We start from the raw sequence: 16,690 nt of genomic DNA, 5'->3' as shown, positions 1-16,690 counted from the left end.
CTGGGGGTGGGGTGGGTAGGTAGGGCCCACATGTATTTTTTATTCTTTTAATGTTTTATTTGTTGTTTTTAATAGTAAGGGTGTTATAGTCATTTTACACCAACTTAACTGAGAAAAGTAACCTCCATCCACGCCAGGGACTATCCGGGAACGAAAATTGAAAACTTGGGGACTATTCAGGTAATTTTAAAAAGTTGGGGACTATAGGTGAAAAAAGGTGAAACCACAGGGACTATCCGGGCATTTTTCTCTTATTAATTTGATAGTAAGGGTATTTTTGTCCTTTCACACTTACCTAACACTAAAAACTAACCCTTATCCACGTCAGGGACTATCCGGAAACAAAATTCAAAAACTCAGGGACTATAGGTGTAATTTTAGAAAGTTAGAGACTAAAGATGAAAAATGGGCAAACCACGGGACTATCCGAGCATTTTTCTCTTATTTTTATATCATAACGTTATTTTTCTGGTTTCTTTTATGATGACAATCCCGACTCCCGTACCGAACAGCAGTCACAGCACACAGTATCCACCAAAACAGGCCCCACCCATTAAAACATTCAAATCGTCACCACTCATCCAACCAATCACACCCGTCCGATCAACCACCATCCGACCATCAAAACCCCACCCACGTATCTCATCCACCTGCCTTTAGATCAACCCATACACATTGTGGCTCATCATGCTTCCACGTTCATCTATTCCCCACCGTCCGATCAACTATCATCCAATGACTATTATTATCTTCTCTCTCCTCACTTTCTCTCTCTATTACCAACAACATCCTCCCGCCCGCTTTTGCTACAACGACTTCGTTTCTCTCTCTATATAGAAACTATATAGTTTCTCTCTCTAGAAAATGCAGGATCAAGCGGCCACGAGTTCCGTTGCGGCGAGTCTGCCGTCTAGTAGCGAACGGTCTTCCAGCTCTGCACTGCAACTTAATGTTAAAGAAGGTTGTTTTATGTTATGATTTTGAGTTTTTTTTTTTATTGTGTTTTGTTCTACTGTGTTATTAGAGCTGAATTGTTGATGAATTAATCAATTGAGGAGGTTCAAATTAGTTCGTTTGCTTAAAATGTCGATCTGATCCGATCGGATCCGTTTGTTGAGGATTTTTTTTCCAAATATCCGCACCCGTACCTGTACTGGGATACCGGTACCAATCTTGCCTATTCGGTATATTTATTGTGGAGTTAAATGCTATTTTAGTTCTTGTGGTTTGGGTCATTTTGTCAGTTTAGTTCAAAGGTTTGAAACGTTTCCATTTTAGTCCAAATAGTTTCAAGCGTTGTCATTTTAGCCCACTAGCTTAACTCTGTCCATTTTTTCTGTTAGCTACAAGTGTAATTCGATCATCTTATACAGTGAATTGCCCTTCTAGTTAACTGAATTACATATAAAATGACTGAAATACCCTTCTAGTTAAGGGATGGAGTTAACCCAATGGACTAAAATGGCAACGTTTGAAACCATTTGAACTAAAATGATATGGTTTCAAATCTTTGGACTAAACTGGTAAAATGACCAAACCATAAAAACTAAAATGGCATGTAAGGATTTCGGTATTTGGTAGTGGTAGTTTTGGTATCTTTTATCTCTATTTATTGGGTCCAAGTTTTACAAAATCGATTTATAGTTTTAGTTTATTAGTTAGAAACAGAATGATTAGGGTGTAACTGAATCTCACCTGGCACTACCTGTTTTGATCGTTATTTATAATATTTTTTCAAGTGAAAGATTGGACAAGTCTTATCTTGTTTATTAATTAAATTACATATATTATATATTTAGTTAGTTATTTTATTTGTGTATATAAAATTAGAAGTTTTATATCTATTGGCATAGGTAAAGCGTCACAGAATATAGGAATTAAAAAGAAATTTGCGGTTAAAAAAATATACAACGGATTATATATTATATATTGTTTTCATCATTATTTTTTATTTGTGTATTATATACAACCTAATATATATTATATATATTTTTATCATAATTTTATTATATACTACTGATAACGATTATTTTGTTATATTAAATAAAAAATGTAAAACAAGAGTGTTGTTTGGGTGATAAGCTAGCACAAACACAATAAGTAAAGCTTGGGTTTGGGCTGTCTATTTTAATTATTTCATATATTTATTATAAATTTATAACTAAAAAAATATATTATTTAATGTTAAGGCATGATTATACATATATAATAATGATTATATAAATATATATTAAATAACAAAATATGTAAATAGGCTTGTTTAGGCTTCTCATCCAACTCTAACTTGATAAGTGATTATTAGACAATCATGTTTTTAGGCTGGGGTTGAACCGTTGAAGCTTGTTTAAGCTCGGCTCGCTTTGAGCTTTTAGTGAGCAGATCTAGAGTAGTAGCTCCCGGGCTGCATAGCTTGTTTACACCCCTGGTCGGATTGTTTGGGTAAAGTTTATTTTACTGATTTAGTTTTTGTGATGATAGGAATGGAGAGTGACGACGAGATCAGAAGAGTGCCGGAGATGGGCGCAGAAGCTGCCGGAGCATCAGTATCCGGTCGTGAAACCGGGTCAGTCGCACATCCAGACCGGGTTCAAGGCTCTGCTGAAGGCGGCACAAGGAGAAAGGGGAAAAATCCTGCTGACAAAGAGAACAAACGGTTGAAGAGGTACCAATCAGACTTTATAATAGTAGTTAATACAACAATGAAATAGGGTAACATAACATAACATACCATAACGGGTCGGGTGTGACAGGTTGTTGAGGAATCGGGTTTCGGCCCAACAAGCAAGGGAGAGAAAGAAGGCATACTTGAGCGAGTTGGAGGTACGGGTGAAGGAGTTGGAGAAGAAGAACTCGGAGGTTGAAGAGCGTTTGTCGACTCTGCAAAACGAGAACCAGATGCTTAGACATGTATGTTTCTCGTTCAAGTGTTTTGTTCTTGTTACAACCTTAATAAGATCGAAGCGCTGATTGATTTGTTGTTATGCAGATACTGAAGAACACAACGGCCGGCATGCAAGAGAGGAAATAGAAGTAGATATAGAAGCAATTAGCATTAGCACATACTAATGAATGGATGTAGCTAGGAAAGTTTTAATTTGGTTTGGTTAAAAGTGATTATCCTTTGTTGTTTGTTGTGTTTTGAGGAAAGATAAAGTGAAGATTGTGATTGTTTAAGCTATATCTAAATATTTAAATAGTCAAACAGTGTGTATGAAATATTTAAATAATTCTCTCTCTTTTGTTTAAAAATAAAGACAATCTTTTTAGGTCTTTATGCATCGATTAAATCCACCGGTTTTGACCAAACTGTATTGAATTGGTATCAGTCTTAACCGAGGCAATGATCAGGCTTGACCAGGTTTTAACTTAAGAATTGACCATATTTCATAATTCATACACACTCTTTGACTCACTTTGACCTAACCCGAACCGGTTTGGCTCAAAAATCCGATTTTTGCACCAAAATGAGATGGTTATTGTAAACTAGTGGATAATGGGTCTAAAATACATGTGTCAAGTTAAAGTTTGTTTTGAGTCCAAAATTTTGGGCCCAATTGAATGTACGGAATTCGGGAAAAGTAAGGGTAATAAGAAAATATATTTTCAAATGGACTCATTTGACGTACAAAAAAAAATTTGACGTACAAAAAATAAATAAAAATTGACGTACAAATAACTCCACCCCTCGTAATTTCAAAACAAAAGTGTGTGATTTACGTTATTGTTGATATTTATAGATTTGATTAATTAAAAGATCAACTTGTTTGAAAGTTTATAAGTCCATGGAATTGAAAATTGACGTGACATTCGCTATTATAGCTTTGGCAAATAAACACTCCAAGGTTGACAATACACATAGTGATGGAGCTAGGTCAAAAATTTAGGATTATCTTAATTTTTTTTATTTTTTGGATTATGTGCCTCGCTTGTGGTGTGCACATATAATGTATATATGTGTGGGCGCTCGAGGGCAAAAGTGAAATGGTACTAACTTTAATGTTATTTTACTAATTTAGTGAAAATAACGTTAAAAGCGTCGGATAGTTAATCATGCATCATGTGGTGACGTTGATAGTTGAAAGACACGGGGGTACATGCACCAATCAGTCTCTGTCCCGATAGTTTGAGTGTTATGTGTCTTAAGTCCAAGGCTTGATACAAAACTACAATCGAGCCGGGGGTCTCACTGGAAGCAGTCTCTCTATTACTACGGGGTAGAGGTAAGGCTGTCTACATCTACCCTCCTTAGACCCTACCTTAGCTTTGCTATTGGTGGGATTTACTGAGTATGATGATGATGATGATGATGATGATGATGATGATGATGATGATGATTAATTTTTTTTTTTGATCCGGGGTATCCTTTGTATAAAACCGATTTTTTTACACTACGAAAACGTTGCGGAGACGGGGTTAAAGAATATCCCGTACTACTCCTTATAATACACTAGCTCTGCCCCTGATTATACACAACCTATTTCTAGAACTTAGGGCCCAATAAACACTGATAAAAAGAAAAAAAAAACTCTTGAGAAGTTTGGCGACTTGCTAAATTCCCAACTTTGGCCGAAAATAAGATTAGGGTTGGGGTTGGCTACTATTTTCTCTCGTTAGCTGTCGTATAGTCAACCAGTGGTGAAGTATAGAAGGAGCGGGGAGAGGCATCCGACTCCCCGAACTTTTTGCTCAGTAGTGTTATATATGTAGTTTTCGTATAGAATTTTTTTGGTATATACGTTTTCGACCCCCCGGTTCTATAGAAATTTTTTGGTATATATGTTTTCGAACCCTCTCCCCCCCCCCCCCCTACAATCATTCGGGTCAAGCTTTGCCACTGTAGTTAACAGACTGAAAACGTTATATTTATAGTAGTTATGCTATTGTATTTTTCGTTAACTAATTTGACTTGAAAAAAGAAAAGGTACCAAAGCGTTTTGGATCACCTAAAAACAACAATATATATTTTTTAAATTGATGTTAAAGGTCAATTATTATTAGCACAATCATCATATTCACATATGTTAGGAGCTTACACACGATTTTCTTCTTATATGTATATCATCTAAAGTAATACAAAGCATTTTGATGACATAGAAATGCTACCTCAAAATTTAAAATGATATAAATAAAAAAAAAAATCCCACATAAAGCTTTTTGATGACATAAAAATGCTACCTCAAAATTTAAAATGATATAAATTAATAAATAATCCACATCTTATACTTTGTAGAGATGCATACAAAGTTTTTGCTAACATAGTTTTTTGTTCAACATTACCTCATCAAATTTTAACTTTATGTAAAACAAAAAGACCATATATTTGAAAAGAAATTACATGTATGTGTTAATGTTATATTATTCTAATCTAAAGACTTTAAATTACCAATAAATACATTTAATATCGTTTATAAAATAAATACACTACTCACTATCTGCACTGTGCATGATTTGAACTCCCAACTTTTTGGTCGTGCAACACACCATTTAACATCATTGCACACTGCAGGATTTGAAGTCCAACCGTCCTACATAAACCATTGCCCGCTATACGGTGTACCCGGCTTCCAGCCAACAATGCTTCTTCCGAGCAATGGCCGGTTAATTGTACGGTACAACTCATCAATGCATTGACAGATTGTACACCATCAACAAGTATGGCTTTTCCTATTGTCTCCTATGTACAAGTCACCGATGCGTTTCTTTGCAACAACGAACACGGTGCAGGCGAAACATCATTAGCGAAACCCGAAATGTGTTCACAGTTCCATTGCATGGTTTCTTGTAACCCAAGTAATGTAACATTTTTCATGCATATTCCTTCAAATGGTGCACCCTCAATCCCCTGCAACACAGGGGCCTTTCTAGAATCATAACTAACCACATTAGTTATAAATATGTTTTTTACCCTTGGAAGCGCGTGCGGGTCCCACCCGTTATCCGGGTGGTCATCCGCGCCTCGGCTAAACCTTAAAGGCACCTTAACTTTATCCATTGTAATGTTTGTAACGGTTATGTTTTCAATATACCCACCTCTACCTATGTCGGTTTTTATTCGAATACCGGCTGCTGAGTTTCGAATGTGAAGATTTTCAACTCGGATGTTTGAAATGCCGCCTGACATTTCACTACCGATCCCGACACCTGAACATGTCGGGGTTGTTCCCGATACGCGTCTGATAATGATGTTGGAGCTTGGGCGGGCCGTCGATGTCCCGTATTGGTCCCACCCGCTTTTTATAGCTACGAGATCATCCCCGCTCTCGATGTAACAGTCTTCGATACAGACGTTTGTGCATGAATCTGTAACGATATGTAATAAGTTGTTAACAGATTCGAAATACGAAACAATGTAACATATGTTGATAAACCAAAAGGTAATACCTGGGTCTATACCATCAGTATTTGGAGCATTAAGTGGAGCCAATATTGTCATGTCTTTTATCACAACATTACTGAAATAATGAAATAATGCATTTAGTTTTGGTTTGTATCAATTCTAAGTTTGTGTCTTTTAATATAATTAATAATAATAATGATGGAAGTAGCATGTCACATTGCCCTTATTATGCTGATTTAAACAAAACAAAACAAGATCATGTGCAAGTTTGTGTTCATCATAAAGAACGTGTGAAGGATCATGGGCTTGTTTAATCACCATTGACATAAAAGAAAGAAAATAGATAATTAAATTTTCTAGTAAATGAAGATGGGCCCACTAAAATAGAAACAAAATGAAATGGGCTTGAAAACAACCCCAACCCTATGAAAAAATAGCTAAGTTAATGTCATTTTTTTAAAAGGCAAATACATTTTGGTCCAAATCTGGATTGAGCATAAAATGGACAAAATTGCATGATGGAGCCCAAAATTGCATGATGGAGCCCATATTCTAACAAAATGATGAAACTAATTTAAACTAGTTACTTTCCGTCCGCGCGTTGCGGCGGAACCCAATGACTACAAAAGACGTACCAGCAACGACAAACAGATACCGAATATCAAATCATAAATAAAAAGATGTGGTAAGGATAGTCACTCCGTCATAAAAAAAGCGATGTTAAATAACCTAATATATAATAATAGGACCCACACGTCCTCCATGTTGGAAATTCGGTTGTTTTCAGTTCAGTTATTACGGTGCTAACACGTTAAAATATGGATGAGCTCGGTACCGGTAACGGCAGCGAAAGTACAGATCCGGAAAATCATCGAAATTAGGTACCGGCATCGAAAATGCTCGGTACAATACGGTATGGTATTTGAAGGTAAAAATCAATAAATACAGATATGGTGCTAGACCGGTGTCGAACCGAAAGTAACGATTCTGAAAACGCCAAAAGGTGGGTACCAAATTGGTACCGTAAATGATTTGGTATAGTAAATTTGGTACCGATATGATACCGGTTCGTTTACAGGATTTGATACGATTTGCTCATCAATATTCTAAATATCCAAGTTAATTTTACATGCTACAATTCATTCATTACAGAAAAAGACAAAAAAGAAAGCAAAATAAGTTGTGTTTATAAAACCTCATTCAAACGAAATACAGTTTACTTATTGTGTGTATGAAAAATAATATAAACGGTGCAATTACTTGCATTGCTGCGTTGCTACAGGATTTGATGAGCTTGGTACCAACCGGTACTGAAAATACCGTTACCGAAATCCCCAAAAGTGGGTACCTGGACCGAATATACCTAGCATGGTACGGTTCGGTACCGGTCGGTACTGGTATGGCACCGGTATTTGAGGGTAAAAACAGGTGAATACCTGTGCAAAACCGGTACCGAAAATACACCGATTTGATAAATTTGAGACCGGTATCTATACCCGATACCATCCTAATTTTAATTACTATATGATAAAAAAAGAAACACTGTTCATTGTGTTTCTTTTTTATCATATAGTAATGGTTAAAAAAGGAGTAAAATGTCATTTTCGTCCCCTGAGGTTTGGTCAGTTTTGCAACTTTCGTTCAAGGTTTGTTTTATTGCATCCGGATTCAAAAGCTTTGAAATCATGCCATTTTTCATCTGTCTCGTTAACTCCATCCATTTTTTTCTGTTAAGTCAGGGGTATTTCCGTTTTTTTGTTAACCTAAAAGGAGATTCGGTCTAATGGATCTGGTCACGGGTATTTTAAATGCTTGTACATAAAGTAAAAAAGACTGAATTGCCCTTTAAGTTAACAAAAAAGACGAAAAATACCCCCGACTTAACAGAAAAATGAATGGAGTTAATTAGCTGGATGAAAATGACAAGATTTCAAACCTTTTAGATCCAGACGCAGATGCAAAAAAAAAAAGAAACAAACCTTTGGACGAAAGTCACAAAACTGGCCAAACCTCAAGGAAGAGAATGACATTCTACTCAGTTAAAAAGTAACATAAATACAGTACTCATTTGACTTTGATGGTCAAACAGACTAATCTTCAACTTCTAAATTGTTATGATCTTTTAGTACCTATAATACTCATATGATATCAATCTTGAAATGTAAAGATGCTAGCTTTGACCTACAAAAGTCAAACTAAAACAAAAGAGAAGTCAAACCTGCAGTAAACAGGATGAATGGTCCAAAATGGCGAATTGCGAAATGTAAGGTTCGAAATGAGTATGTTTCTTGAGTTCATGATTTCAACAAGGTGGCCTCTAGTGTGTTTCAAAGTCCGGTTCCACCATAGGTCCCACCACATCTTACCGTTTCCATCGATATTTCCATTTTGCCCTGTAATCATGCAGAAATTACATATAGTACACTCGTTTACAGATCCTACAGTGTTATTCTACTCAAATTATGTATCATTTAACATCATGCTAGTAGGGCTGCCCAAAAAGCTCGCGTGTTGAAGCTCGGTCGGATTTAGCTTGGAAAAATCTCACTCAATATGGGTTGGTTTAAAAATGAGCCAGTTGACTAGGCTCGGTTCGTAACAAGCCAGATTGGCTCAGTTTGGCTCGCTCATTCGCTCGGTTTTATTTTACTTTTAATCTATTTTATTTTTATATAGATATATATTATATCATTAAAAATTGGCTACTATCTACAAGTATTTAGGAGCGCATCAGTTGGATATCTATGGTATATTTGGGGTTTATTAGGATGCTAACGAATTTAAATTTAATTTCGTTGAAATTTGAAATTTATTTTGTATTTGGTTGAACTTGATTTTAGCTTGTAACACCTATTAGGTTTAACTTATTTAGAATGTTCTTTTTTTTTTTGAAGTATTGAATGTTATTTTACTGTACTGAATTTTGAAAGCTATCTATTAAGTTTTCTTTTTCTTTTTAAATTCGAGCCTAACCAAGCTGAGTCAAACCGGCTCTATTAAAAGCCAAGCCAAACTCAAACTTATATTTTCTGTTTCGTTTCACATCCAAGCCAAGCCAGTTCGGTTTATAACTGAGCCAAGCCCGAGTTTGCCTTGGCATGGCTCGGTTTGCCCGTAGTACAAAAAGTCAACATTTTAACTTTTGGGGTCAATACCCATAGTGCAAAAAAGTCAACGAGTCAATAGATGAATCCACGATGCAAACTTTATGTGGTTATTGTATCTAGAAAATAAATTAAATCATGGCAAATTTGAAATGATTCCTCCAATGACAAACTGTGATCCTTTTATATTGAACACGGGATTATTCAAATTAGAGTAAATTACGTTTTTGGCCCCTGTGGTTATATCACTTTTACTATATTAGCCCAAAATAAGAATTTTGAATATATCTGCCCCCATGGTTTCTATAACTAACCATTTTGGCCCCTAAGTCTAGAGATCATGGGGGCCAAAATGGTTAGTTATACAGACCATGGGGGCAGATATGTTAAAAATTCTTATTTTGGGCTAATATGGTAAAAGTGATATAACCACAGGGGCCAAAAACGTAATTTACTCTTCAAATTATTATAATCTTGAAATAATATAAAAATATACAGGAAATCATCCCAATAATAATAGGTATGATTCGCTTTCTAGTGTGTTCTCTGCCATAAAATAATGCTAAAGATCATGATTTCCCACCCCAGAATATTATTTAAATAACTAAAGAGCCAAATAAGCTATGATGACAACAGTTTTGTGGCAATGACAAAAAAAGGTAACCGATCGGCTACTTTTACCTACAACTACAAATCAAATTAGTCATCGTCATCAAGAATATTAATTAAACCAAACATTATTTGATTAGCATACACACCATTTGTTCCATGCAAATCTTTTTGGGAATCTTGAGATCAAACGGGCCACTTTACGTTTAATACAGAACCAATTTTAAGTACAGAACCGTATAAACACTATGTGGAAGAGAGAAAGAGAGGTGGTTATGTGTTTACACACAGCGGCAGAACTAGCCCAAAAATTTAGGGGTATCCCATTTTTTTATTTTTTAGACCAGGGGTATCCTTTGTATGATGGAAATGAAGTTGTGGGGTATTTTTATACTACGAAAACAGAGTTAAGGGATATTTTTATACTACGGAGACGGGGTTGAGGGGTAACCCATGCTACCCCTACTAACATTGTAAGTCCGCCACTGTTTACACAACCGCTTTAAGTATCACAACTAAAGATAGGTACAGGTGTTTATCTGGTTTTCGCAGTTCTCTACTCATGTAATATAAATATATAATATTATCGAGAACAAAGCATCTAATTATTAAATTTTGTGAAATTTGGGTTTGAAAAAGGAGTCATTTGAATAAAAAGAAAAGTTAATAGTATCTCTTATTTCTAACAAAGGGATATTAAGAATGTAAACTTTATTCCTTCTAGTAGTGAAAAGTACCTATGATACAAATATAAAATGTGAAACATGATGGTGTACCTGTAATGACAACATTAGTGAGACCATCACCATGAATTAGGCTTATATGTCTCCCTCCCAATCTCTCTCTTCCTCTTCCATAGGAAGGTAATGGCTCAATTATAGGCCATTCTTTCATGTCCTAAAATTTAAAAAAAAAAAAAATTATGATTTAATAATAAAGAAAACTACAAAATTTTAAACACATAAACAAGAAAACATCATCTTATTCGTAAGCACATTTCTATAAACAACAAAACTAGGATTGCAAATTTTCAATAACCAAATTCGGTAGTTGACTGACTATCGATCAAATGTCAAAAACACCTTATTTATACGAACTATTGATGTTCAAATTAAAGCAAAACTTGTTGATCGAGATTCGTCTTGGTAGAGCTTTTCATATAGGCGGATCTTGAGGGATCTAGGAGGTCCATTGATGCTCTACTAACCAACTTTTTGATTAACAGGATATTCAGTGCTATTGTTTTCTTATAGTTTGACCCGTTATAAGACTTGTTTTCGAGTAGTATAACCCGTTACAACGTAGTGTTGTTTTCTTGTAGTTTGACCCGTAACAACACAATGTTGTTTTCTTGTAGGTTTGTAGGTTGACCTGTTAATCTGTTACATCGTTATTTTATAGTTTAACCCGTTACAACAAAATATTGTCATTTTGTTATAGTTTGACCCGTTACAACTTACAAGTTACAAACATTGTTATCTAACAGTTTAACCCATTACAATAAAATTTCCTCATTTTGTTGTAGTTTGACCCAAGACAACTTACAAGTTGCAACCCTTGAAAAAAATTCATTAAACATTTATCTTATGACAGAAAAAAGGTCAAAATTCTGACTTTCTGTGCACCTGACAGTTAAAACCTTTTAAAATCTGTACCAAACAAACCAACTGTCACGAGTCTACAAATTCCACAAGAGGTTTGAAGTAAAGCCAGTAAAACCATCAAATTATTAAATAAAAATTATAAATAAATAAATAAGGAACATATGAAATTACCTCTGAGCCCATAATAACAGCCCCATCTTCAAGATACAACGTAAAATCACTAGTAAGATTAAAACTTCCAGTAACCCACTTCCCTCTAGGAACATTCAACTGGGCCCCACCTCTCCCTACAAACCCCTTCATCCACCTCATCGCCGCCGCAAACGCCGCCGTGTTCGACGTCACTCCGTCACCAACACCACCAAATTCCACAATCGACATCTTCACAGCCCTTACGGGCACCGACCCGTCACACGTACCCGACCCGGGAGAAGGAATACCCGGGTAGGAAACGGGTCGGGCTGAAAACCCGGACCCGTTTTGGGTGACTTGGAGGCTTAGAATAACAAGGAGGGTGAAGAGAAGCAGCGGAAAGACCCATGATGGTTTTTTGAAGAATTTGTTGACGATTGGGGATTCGTTTACGTCCATCATGGGATTGGATTTGATGGGTTTTGGTTGATAATATTAATACATGCATGTGACTGATTTGGAGATAAAAAAAAAGTGTGAATTTGGAGGTTTTGATACAGAGCATGTACAGAAACAAAAGGGGTGAGGAATTTTGATTTGATGCGGACGAAGAAGACGAAGGTAGTAGTAGGCTTTGTCTTGTGTAGCACAGGAAAGAGACCCCTAAACAACTATACATAGTTATTATTAAATTAGTCAATTATTATTATTATTATTATTATTATTATTATTATTATTATTATTATTATTATTATTATTATTATTATTATTATTATTATTATTATTATTATTATTATTATTATTATTATTATTTTTATTTTTATTATTATTATTATTATTATTATTTTTTGGAGGAACGACTACTTTCCTGTGATTGTTCCCTACAAGAGTTCCATTGTCCCATTTCAGTCAGTCTATGTTGTGTAATCTGGTTATGCTGGCTTCAAAGTTTGGTTTTGGCGTTTTCCTGAGAAACCATACCGCCGGCTGCCACTTGACAATCGTTGTCCCCAGTGGCGAAGCTTGAGATTTCCGGCCGGGGGTTCGAAAACGTATATATCCAATAAGACGGGGGGGTCGAAAACGTATATACCAAAAAAATTCTATACAAAAGCTACATGCTCTCCAGTACTGAGCGAAAAGTTTGGGGGGTCGGCCGCCACCCCCCGCCCTATAGAAGTTGCGCCCCTGGTTGTGCCACCATAAAAGGAGAACTCTATAACGTAACACACGGTGGACGAAAACCTGGGTGGGCTCGGGATGCAAACTGACAACCTAGCCACAAGGCCTAGCTCAAATCCTTCATTTTCTTAATCCATCAAAAGTGACACAAGTAAGAATCGAACTTGGGTCTCCATCAAAAAATTCAAGCCTCCTACTACCAGTCCATAAGTGATGGATTACTTTTAGTTATTTAATTAACTAAAAGTAATTTTCCTTTATTTCAATTAAGGATTAGGGATGGGAATTGAACACGAATACAAGTGAAAGTTATGGGACGGGTAGATGGGAATTTGGGTACGAGGTGGGATATGTTATAAGTTTTAAAAATTATTATTAAACTAGAATTGAGACCCGCCGCAATGCGGCGGGGATTCTTTAATTATAACTAAGTCGACCTAAGACCCGCACGTTATATTAAACCTGTCAAACGGGAAAAAAATAGACGGTGTAAAAACGTTCACCCATACACACACGTTGCGTCATGTTAACTCGCACAATTTAGAACGAAACGTAAAAACGTTAAACCAAAGACGCACGTTGCGATGTGTTAAGTCACAAAATTTAGAACCAAGCATAAAGCGGAAAATTTGCGGAAAATGAAAACTATAAAGGATCAAAGTTGAAAGTAAAAAAAGTTGTGAGGATAGATTGCAAAAGATAAAAAGTTTTGGGTTAAAAGTAAAAAAAACAAACAGTTTTGCGTTAAAAGTAATTTATGAAATACTTTTGGGTGAAAAGTAAAAAAAAAACCATTTTTTTTTGGAAAACCCCTAAAGCCAAGGTTACGACAACCATATGCATAACCATTTTTTCTTTGGAAAACCCCCAAAGTACACCCCGCGTTGCGGCGGGGCGTAAAACGGTGTCAAATAGTACTAATGTCACACAACCGTGATCGACCACCAACACTGACTTGACCTAGGATCTGCGTGTTGCGATGAACCTGTCAAACATGAAAAAATAGAGGTAAAAATGTTGAACCACACATGCATGTTGCGCCATGTTAACTTGCAAAATTTGAAACAAAACATAAAAAAGTTGAATCACACTCGTACGTTGCGTCGTATTAACTCGAAAAATTTAGAACTATACGTAACGGAACATAAAAACGTTAAACCAAAGACGAAAAATATAATTAACAAAAGTTGTGAAGTTAAATTGAAAATAATGAAAAGTTTTGAGTTAAAGTGAAAAAAACAAATTTTGTAGGGTTAGAATTGAAAAGGGTAAAAGCCTTTGGGTTAAAACTAAAAAATCAAGTTTTTTTTTTGAAAAATCCCCAAAGTATAACTTACAAGTATTTATGCATGAAAAAGTTACTTATTTATATATGGAATAATAGCACTCGACCTAAATATTGGAATGAGTAAATTACTATTTTAACCCTTGTAGTTTAATCTCTTAGTAACAAAAGGAATCTTTTGACATATTAGACCCTGATATTACTTTTTATGACGGTTTTGACCCTAATACTAACTAGGCTATTGTTTTCATTTGTGTAATTACTTAATTTTATTTATTTCACGATTATTATTTAACAAAATACGTTTTAAATATACAAATCAATACATGTTTTGTTTAGTACATGACATTATAGCCTAATGGCATTTTGGGGTGGGATAAGGCTTAAGACCATTAGGTCCTAGGTTTGATTCCCACAATAGGGTTTTTTCTCAGATTTATTGGGTTTTCTCCCGAATTGGTGTATATGCATTATAGCCTAGTGGAGATGTATATGATCAGATGGTTCTGCTGGTGACACGATGATACTCTAGTGATCTGTTAGTGATCCAAATTTGCCATTAAAAAAATACATATTTCTTTAACAATTTGTTTTTTTATAATTTTCGTTTTTAAAAACATTTGTTTTTTCAACTTTTTAAAACCGACTATCGTTTTTAAAATCGTTTCTTTTTAAACTGTTTGTTTTCAAAATCATTCTTTTTTAAGTCCTTTGTTTTTTTACCATTCTTTTTTTAAAACAATGTGTTCTTAAACTTTTTTAAACGATTCATTTTTTAAACCGTTCATTTTTAAAACCATTTATTTTTAAAGTGTTCCTTTTAGAACCTTTTTTGTAAAATGTTTCTTTTATTTTTAAAGTATTATTCGAATCGTTTATCTTTTTTAAAATCTTCCATTTTTTTTGGACTATTCGTTTGTTCGAAATTCGTTCATTTTTTAAACCTTTCATTTATTAAAATCATACGATTTTTTAAACGTTATATTTCTAACATAAGTTTTTGGTACCTTTTGCTTTATTTTTATAAACGTCGTTTTTTAGATCTTCGAAAAAACCGTTCGCTTGTTTAAAATTATTCACTTTTAGATTCCTTTGACGTTTAAAATCGTTCATTTTTAAATTTCTTTTATTTTTAAAATCATTCATTCTTTGAAGTTTTTTTGCTATCGATGATAAATAAATTATAGAATACAAAGTTTAAAAAGTGATTGTAAAATAAAGAAAGGTAAAATATGGATTATTTTAAACAAACGAATGGTTTTTCGAGAACTTAAAAAAGCATCGTTCATAAAAAAACAAAAGGTATTAAAATATATGTTAAAAATATAAGGTTTTATAAAACGAATGATTTTAGTAAACAAAAGGTTTAACATAAACGAATTTCGAACAAAGAAATAGTCAAAAAAGGGAGGATTTTTAAAAGGATAAACGATTCAAATAACGCTTTAAAAATAAAAAGAACGCTTTATAAAAAAGGTACTAAAAGGAACGTTTTTATAAATGAGCGACTATAAAAAAAAGTTTAAAAAATATATGGTTTTAAAAAGAATGGTAAAAAATGAACTGTTCAATTTAAAAAAAACGAAGGACTTAAAAAAGTACGATTTAAAAAACAAACAATTAAAAAACAATTTTAATAACGATAGACGGTTTTAAAACGGTTAGACAAACAAATATTTAAAAAAAACGAAATTTATAAAAAAACAAAATATTAAAGAAATATGTATTTATTTTTATATTTAAAACGTATTTTGTTAAAGAATAATCATGAAATAAAGAAATAAACAAATTAAGTAATTACACAAATAAAAATATTAAAAGAATTTATAACTTACATAAAAAAACCCCTAAGATATAAAAGGACTATAATACCCTTAGGCTTAACTGAAAAAAAGTAACATAATTGATGTTAGGAGTCAAAACCGTTATAAAATGCAATTTTAAGATTGGATAAGTTAAAAGATTCATTTTTTGATTAAATGAGTTAAACTAGTTAAAACACATAGGACAAAACAATAATTAACTTTGTTGGAATTAAACTATATACCTAACCTGAGAAGGTTCTATTTTTATTTTCTTTCGACTCTAGTTATACTAGTTTCAATACTTGGAAAACAAAATTTTCTTTTGGGTTATGTGTTTCATAATATTATTCATATTTTTGTGCTAATAAATATGAATTTATGTTTTGAGATTTATATTATCATTTAATTTACATAATATAAACTTTCAAATATTTAATAGTGATAATAATATATATGTAATTAATCATACTTTAATTGTTGTAGTTGTTAACTGCATAAGCTTATATAAAAATAACAATGACAAGAAAAAAAATAGTATTTGAACCCAACGAGTATTTTTTCAAACCAAATAACTGGTATACTTGATACTACCCGTAGGTATGCCTGACATCCGACAAATAATTACTCGATGG

General features: G+C 33.9%; 2 protein-coding genes across 2 annotated transcripts; one reads left to right on the top strand and one right to left on the bottom strand.

Annotated features, from left to right (window-relative positions):
• Nucleotides 1-799: 799 nt before the first annotated feature.
• Nucleotides 800-3,178, top strand: LOC110923683 (transcription factor HY5). The gene is made up of 4 exons (XM_022167745.2): nt 800-961; nt 2,479-2,662; nt 2,751-2,907; nt 2,987-3,178. Exons 1-4 carry the CDS (start codon nt 865-867, stop codon nt 3,026-3,028), a joined length of 480 nt encoding a protein of 159 aa, XP_022023437.1. The 5' UTR covers nt 800-864; the 3' UTR covers nt 3,029-3,178.
• Nucleotides 3,179-5,278: 2,100 nt separating this feature from the next.
• Nucleotides 5,279-12,436, bottom strand: LOC110923688 (probable polygalacturonase). Its single transcript, XM_022167751.2, has 5 exons — nt 11,826-12,436; nt 10,827-10,947; nt 8,556-8,730; nt 6,382-6,452; nt 5,279-6,300 (listed from the first exon to the last, which is right to left on the bottom strand). The coding sequence occupies exons 1-5, from the start codon at nt 12,246-12,248 to the stop codon at nt 5,675-5,677; spliced, it is 1,416 nt and encodes a 471-aa protein (XP_022023443.1). The 5' UTR covers nt 12,249-12,436; the 3' UTR covers nt 5,279-5,674.
• Nucleotides 12,437-16,690: the final 4,254 nt, after the last annotated feature.

This window comes from Helianthus annuus, chromosome 2 (genome assembly GCF_002127325.2).
Source record: "Helianthus annuus cultivar XRQ/B chromosome 2, HanXRQr2.0-SUNRISE, whole genome shotgun sequence".
In the NCBI taxonomy this organism is placed as follows: Eukaryota; Viridiplantae; Streptophyta; class Magnoliopsida; order Asterales; family Asteraceae; genus Helianthus; species Helianthus annuus.
Note: the sequence above shows the minus strand (reverse complement) of the source record. Positions and strands in the feature narration are given on the sequence as shown.

Coding starts and splice junctions, on each gene's coding strand:
- LOC110923683 (XM_022167745.2), top strand. CDS start 865: ATGCAGGATCAAGCGGCCACGAGTTCCGTTGCGGCGAGTCTGCCGTCT. Junction 962..2,478: donor GCAACTTAATGTTAAAGAAG/GTTGTTTTATGT, acceptor TTGTGATGATAG/GAATGGAGAGTGACGACGAG. Junction 2,908..2,986: donor AGAACCAGATGCTTAGACAT/GTATGTTTCTCG, acceptor GTTGTTATGCAG/ATACTGAAGAACACAACGGC.
- LOC110923688 (XM_022167751.2), bottom strand. CDS start 12,248: ATGATGGACGTAAACGAATCCCCAATCGTCAACAAATTCTTCAAAAAA. Junction 10,948..11,825: donor CTGTTATTATGGGCTCAGAG/GTAATTTCATAT, acceptor TTTAAATTTTAG/GACATGAAAGAATGGCCTAT. Junction 6,301..6,381: donor TACTGATGGTATAGACCCAG/GTATTACCTTTT, acceptor ATATCGTTACAG/ATTCATGCACAAACGTCTGT.